Consider the following 6,621-nt stretch of genomic DNA (forward strand, 5'->3'; position numbering starts at 1 on the left):
GATTTACAGAGGAAGGAGGTGGGGGTTGGGGTGGATGAGGGGAGATGCAAATGGAGTGAACGGGATTGGGGATTTATAGAGGATGTGGGTAGAGAGGGAAGATGCAAAAGGGAAAGGGGGAGGGGGAGGGTGGAAGGGTGGGGGTGTATGGCTGTGCAGGACCAAGGTTATTGGAGAATCTCTGGCCATCATGGGTGATTCTAAAACCTATAGCAACAATAAGGAATTATGGCTATAGCTCATAAAAATGCAGCTAAAACTTTACTATTAGAGGTGATAATTCACTGCCTCTAAAACTTTACAATCTTGTGACTGAAGGATCCTGTTTGATCAGTTTTTTTGTAGCAGTGGTTTTCTACCACCAAACAAATCCAAATTTCTTGTGGTGCAAGGGAAAAGGATTTGTGGATGACTTTATACAATTCCTTTTGTGTATGGCATACACCGCACACCTACTTATGCCCCATAGCCTCATAGAAAGATGATATAGTCTTGGCTATATCTAGAGAATTGCGTGTCAAATTTCATATTGTAATTTAATCATTTATTCTCCCATGTAATGACATGCCTTCTCTACATCTCTTGTATGTCTGTGCATCCCTCGTGATCCACACCCCCTCTTGGTGATCCTTAATTTTGTATCATTTTGTTTTGTCATGTGGCCAACTTTGCTTGATTGTTCTTGATTTACTGTGGAATCATGTATAGTGATATATAAATGAAATATACAATAAGAAAGAGTTTTAGATGAACCAAAACTCTGTAATGGAAGAGTTATTTATGAACGATTTATATTTCTCAAAAAAAAAAAGTCTTTTTAAAATTTTTTATGTCATATGATTTAAAAAAAAAAAAAAAATTATACAGCTATCTCCTCTTCCATTATTTAATATTGTTATTATCAAACATTTTTTTTTATTTATCACCATTAGGGTTTTGATTCTATCTAAATCAAATCGAAATTAGTTTGAATCAGTCTAAAAAACCCTAGAATCGACATATTCAAAGAATAGTCCAACGATGTTGGTGTTTTAATCTAGAAATCGGACATAATATTCCAACGATGCTGCCGTTTTAATCCAGAAATTGGCCATATCAACTTGCGAAAAATTTGAATTAGTGACCTCCGATTTCGATCTGAATTTAGTAATCCCAATCTGATTCACTGAATTTTAAAACTTAATCACCGTCCACATAAGGAAATGTGGGTCCAAGAACTACTTTTATTGTATACAGTTATTGATTGAAAATAAGAAGAAAAAAAACATGATCCCTATGCCCAGATACAGAGGGAGGCGAAATGACCACCCCACCTCAGGATAAGCGGAGAAAATCCCGCCGTGTTGAGAGATCGAGAGACACGCTAGTGCTTAGTGCCTACTACCTAAGAGCACATGATGAACGCATGCTTTTACATGTTGGTGTGATCCCTAAAGTATTTTGTCCACTCAAAAACATTACTAAACGACGAGAATATGTAAATCCTGTACTTTTTACTAAATCCTATACCTTTTCTACAAAACATCAATAGAAGACGAGACATGAATCTTACCCTCAAGGATTCACTTCACATCATCTCTTTTATATATATATATATATATATATATAGCCTAATACTCCCAAGTCCAAGAGCATCAAATGATGTTTTTTGGTCCACTTTGGTCCCCCCAAAAAAGAGAAAAAAAAGGTCCCTCTTGCAAAATCCCCTTTGCTTTAATGAAGAGATGGAGCTAGATGATACCTTTCTTAAAGGGTCCTAATTACTATTTCTGCCTTCTTCCTGGATTAGCCAAAGGTGTATATAAGACTAAATTTGCTTAGCCAAATAGGAACAAACCCTTCTTCCTCTTGTCTACTTGGGACCTTTGGGTGACATATTTTGAGTAAGTGACATCAACTCATGGATTTCAAATTGGAGACATTCTTACTGTGTGTCACGTGATTTTATTTCTATATTCTGAAAGAAAATCCACCAAGTGCTCCACTAAACTCCAGAGTGGATTTAAAGTTAGATTGTAATCGCATCTGGTCTTCCTCTATCCTCCCCTCTTTTTCCTTCTCTCTCTACCGCTTTCTCTTTCTCTCTCTACCCATCTTATTGCCTTTATATATAGTGAAGTCTACAGCTTTGCATGGGACCTTGTGAATGAGAGGATCAATGGAGGATACAACTACAAAAGATGTTTCTCTCCAGGAGTTGAGAGATAAGCTTGCAGAGTTTTCTAGTGTGAGGGGATGGGATCAGTTCCATAGCCCAAGGAATCTTCTCTTAGCACTGGTAAGTGATCATCACCATTAATGTCTTCTTCTACAGTTAATTTATTTAATTAGTCACTACTGTTTAATTATCATAATATGTAGGTTGGAGAGGTTGGGGAGCTTTCTGAGATATTTCAATGGAAGGGAGAAGTAGCTAAAGGACTTCCAAATTGGACTTCAGATGATAAAGAACATTTAGAGGAGGAGATCTCAGATGTTTTACTCTATCTTGTTCGTTTAGCTGATGTCTGTGGACTTGATCTTGGACAAGCTGCTCTAACTAAGCTTGTAAAGAATGCACAGAAATATCCAGTCATCAACAACCCTAAACTAAGTTATAAAAAACCCTAAAATTATAAGTTGATTAGATGATATTAATGGGAGTTTAATTCTCCATGTCTTGAGTCTTGAGTTGCTTCTTTGTAACTTTTTTTTTTCCCCCTTGTTGATTTAGGTGGTTTTGTGATTGAACAACAAAGTGAATTTAATTTGTATTTGAGGACATGGTAAGACATAGTTTTGAGTATTACTAAGCATATTAAGAGTAGTTGAAGTGATGTAGGGAAGCTTTCTGAAGAATTCTTGGATCAGCTACATCAGCAGAAGTCCACCTGATCTAAACGAAAATGCACAACTTTTGAGGGTCATAACACGTCTATAGCCTCGTCATTTGGACCATCCCATTCGGGGCAAATTCACTTATTTAGTATACTGAATTGTTTGATGCATAATTTATGGATATTAGTTTCCTATTTTATTTAGTTCGTCATTTGGACCATCCCATTATTTAGTATACTGGATTGTTTGATGCATAATTTAAGGATACTAGTTTCCTATTTTATTTAGTTTTCTTTGTTCGTTGTAATCCAACTTTCTTATATAAGGATTGTTTTGGATTAAATAAAGATACCTTGAAGTTTACAACAACAACTTAGTCTTTTCCCAACTAATTGGGGTTGGCCATATGGATCCATGAACGAAAAGTAAAAATGTAATACCGCAAGGTCATCCCATCAAAAAGCATTTGACTACATGTATCTTTACCCTCCAAACAGCTCTATGAATCTGTTGGCACGGAATTTTCCTTACTTATGGTAAACTAATCATATTGGTGAGTGCATGAGCATGTCAGAATCCTTCTTGACTGGATTCAATAGTAGATCTGACTTCGATCAAACGACTTGGGCTCTCATCTTGTCCCGATTGCTTCAAGTACTTTTGAATAATCAAAACCACCAATAGATGAAGGAACAAAACAGTGATATATTCCTTGCAAAGGATTTTGAATACAATTCGCTAGAGCGACAAAAGAGTTCTACTCTACCTCTAATTTTAAAGAGTGGAAAGTAAAGGAATAAAAGAGTTGCATTGTAGTTGGATTCTTGTGTGTTGTTGATTGTCTTTCTTTTGGATGAATTTCTTTCCTTAATCCTTATATACCTTCTAGATTTAACCATTCCACCACGCACACCATTAGCCCACTTTCCTCATTAAGCTGGGCTCCAATGCTCCTGTGACACCTATCCCATAACAAAAGTTTTCTATGTGCATGTCCTCAACTAGCCTCATGTGCTGGTGCCACATTGCTCAAGGGTAACGGGGTTTTTAGATCACCAAAGTCAACCCAGGTTTGCCCTCTTCATACAAACCATCTTTGCCACTTCATCAGGCATATGTTTTCAAATTTGGCGCCAACAGAATCAAATTCATTTTATTTACTCTTCTTCCCATTGGAATTAGGGTTTTCTTAATTACCTTGTCAGTTTTTTTACTTTTAAAAAAAAAAAATTACCTTATGTATAAATATGAGGGTTTATTAGCGTCAGAATGAGATCTAGCCTCCAATTTTCCTATTGCGTCATGAAAATCAGTCATCATTTGTTGTAGTCAAGTGTCTAATGAGGTTGCTATTGAAAATTTATTGTTGCAAACGTTAGTAAAAGAGACATATGATCTACCACATATATAACCAATCCCCCCCCCACACCCCCCCCACCATGCCCCTCCCTCCTTTCCTCATGACCATTGGCCCATAACCTTCTAGTGAACAACCTCTTAAGCTTCTATATCAGGACAAAAGAAATGATCACAATCAGGTAGCGTCGCTTTCTTGGATCACTTTGTGCATACTTCCTTTCAATCTATTAAGAGTAAGCAAAATTGAGAATTGAAAAGAAAGAGACCCCACCCCACCCCACCCTACAACTTGCCTATGTACTAAGATTTGAAGAGAGAAGATCTAGAGGGCAATCCATGGCTAGAGGTTGGAATAGGCCTGAAGCCTATTGCTACATTGTGGTGTGGGTGTTTCTGTTTTTCCGGATAAGATGTGGTCTAGGCGTTTCATATTAATGAGTAAGTGAACTTTTCCGTTGATCTGATCCCATTCTGATAAAAGTATCTGAAAGTGACATTTTATCTTTGATCTGAATTAGATTGAAATCAATTGGGATCAAAGAATTTAAGAGTATCGCTGTATTGTGCTTGGAGGAGTACACTTGAAGGTATACGTCTATGTATGTCTAAAGACAAAGGTGGGTTAGGGTTTAGAGACCTGGCGATTCAAAATAAGGCTCTTCTTGGGAAGTTGGCTTGGCGACTTTGGCAATTCCCAAACTCTCATTGGGCTCTCCACATGAAACAGATCCACTACCCTAATCGGTCTTTCTTTGAATCTCGATTAGGCTCGGACCCATCTTGGGCTTGGAGGAGTATACTTGAAGGTCGGAAGGTTATTGTTGATGATCTCATTTGGATTGTTGGGGATGGAGCTAGCATCAAGGTCTAGGAGGACGCATGGTTACCGTCTACTCCAAACCATAGACTTCAACACCCTTATCTATGCACCAATAGTAACCTTTTGGTGTCCGATTTAATTGATCATGCAAATCGTTCATGGAATTGTCATGTGCTGGATATGTTGTTTCACCCAGCAGCTATTTTAGAGATCAATCTCAGCCTTTTCCCCCATTCGGATTCACAGATCTGGAGCGGCTCCAAGGATTGTGAATATTCCTCCAAGTTTGGCTACCACTTCCTATGCAATCAAATTGAAGACAATAGAAGATCTTCCACAGCCTCCACTTCTAACCACCTTCCTCATAATGTCCCTAATAAGGTTTGGAAGTAGATCTGGACAAGCCGTTGCCCCCCAAAAATTAGAAGTTTATTATGGCGAGCTTGTGCTGGAGGTCTGGCTTCCGGCATTGATTTGAGGAAGAGAATTTTTTATATCAACCCTGCCTACCAATGTTGTGGAGCCCCAACTGAGACTGTAGATCATATTCTCCTTGAATGCCCTTTTGCTAGAGCAGTCTGGTTTGGGTCGAGCCTTGCCTTTTCTCCCCCGCAGCAACACTCAAGGCCTCAAGACTTTATTAACTCTTGGGACAGTTTGCAACTCCCCACAAGGCAACTAAATCGGGACATTGCAATATCTGCAATTTTCGTCTGTTGGAACCTCTGGCTGAGTAGGAATAGCCTAATTTTCAAGGTTGCACCCCACGCCCCCTATTGAAGTCATCCGTCAAACTGAGGGCCAGATCACTGAGTTTAAAGAGGCAACGCCTCACAGAAATTTATTCAGAAGTGCGCCAAAAGCTGGACTACAGATGGGCTGGTCTGCTCCATCGGAATCTTTTTTTAAACTCAATTCGGACTTCTCTATTGTCGGTGACAAGGGGGGCATTGGCTTCATCATTTGCATTGCTATGGGATCCCATTCGATTGCTCTTTCTGTGCCTAGTCATGCAACCTCTCCCCTTTTGCTAGGATGTTACATGCAATTTCAGAATGCACCGAGGATCTACAAGCTGAAACTGATTGCAGGGAGCTATTTTTTACCTTGTTAAACCAAGTAAGAAAATCCCCTTCCAGGCTGTCAGCTTAGTCTCGGATATTCAGGTCTTAGCATCCTATTTTCGAAGATGTATTTTCCTTCACACTTCCAAGGACAATAACAACGTTGCTGACTCCCTCGCCCGAAAAGCCGTGTCTCTGCCGAGCAAAACAACTTGGCCGCTATCCACTCCTTGGCTCTCTGATATTTGTATATCCGAAGCCTTGCACTCAGCTCGTGTTAATAGATAGCTCTCCTTTCTAAAAAAAAAAAAAAAAATGATATATCGTGTACTGTATCCGAGAGGTGATTTTAAGAGACATCATATCGTATTGTATAGAGAGATGCAATTTGCGCTAAAACTATACATGGGAATGATCAAGAAATACATAAATATGCTTATATGATACATTTAAAATACAGTTTGTGGTTGCGTTTGGTAACGAAAAAATGGAATAAAGCATTTGGTGTATTCATAGTGTGTGTTTCTTTTTTTTTAAACAAAAAATGAGAAAAAAAAAAAA

At 38.5% G+C, this 6,621-nt stretch overlaps 1 protein-coding gene across 1 annotated transcript; it reads left to right on the forward strand.

The window, feature by feature from the left end:
* The first annotated feature begins 2,033 nt into the window (after positions 1-2,033).
* On the forward strand, positions 2,034-3,052 carry LOC122077484 (dCTP pyrophosphatase 1-like). The gene is made up of 2 exons (XM_042643435.1): positions 2,034-2,278; positions 2,362-3,052. The coding sequence occupies exons 1-2, from the start codon at positions 2,147-2,149 to the stop codon at positions 2,608-2,610; spliced, it is 381 nt and encodes a 126-aa protein (XP_042499369.1). The 5' UTR covers positions 2,034-2,146; the 3' UTR covers positions 2,611-3,052.
* Positions 3,053-6,621: the final 3,569 nt, after the last annotated feature.

The sequence above is a fragment of the Macadamia integrifolia genome, chromosome 4 (assembly GCF_013358625.1).
Source record: "Macadamia integrifolia cultivar HAES 741 chromosome 4, SCU_Mint_v3, whole genome shotgun sequence".
NCBI classification, from domain to species: domain Eukaryota; kingdom Viridiplantae; phylum Streptophyta; class Magnoliopsida; order Proteales; family Proteaceae; genus Macadamia; species Macadamia integrifolia.

Coding starts and splice junctions, on each gene's coding strand:
- LOC122077484 (XM_042643435.1), top strand. CDS start 2,147: ATGAGAGGATCAATGGAGGATACAACTACAAAAGATGTTTCTCTCCAG. Junction 2,279..2,361: donor GGAATCTTCTCTTAGCACTG/GTAAGTGATCAT, acceptor CATAATATGTAG/GTTGGAGAGGTTGGGGAGCT.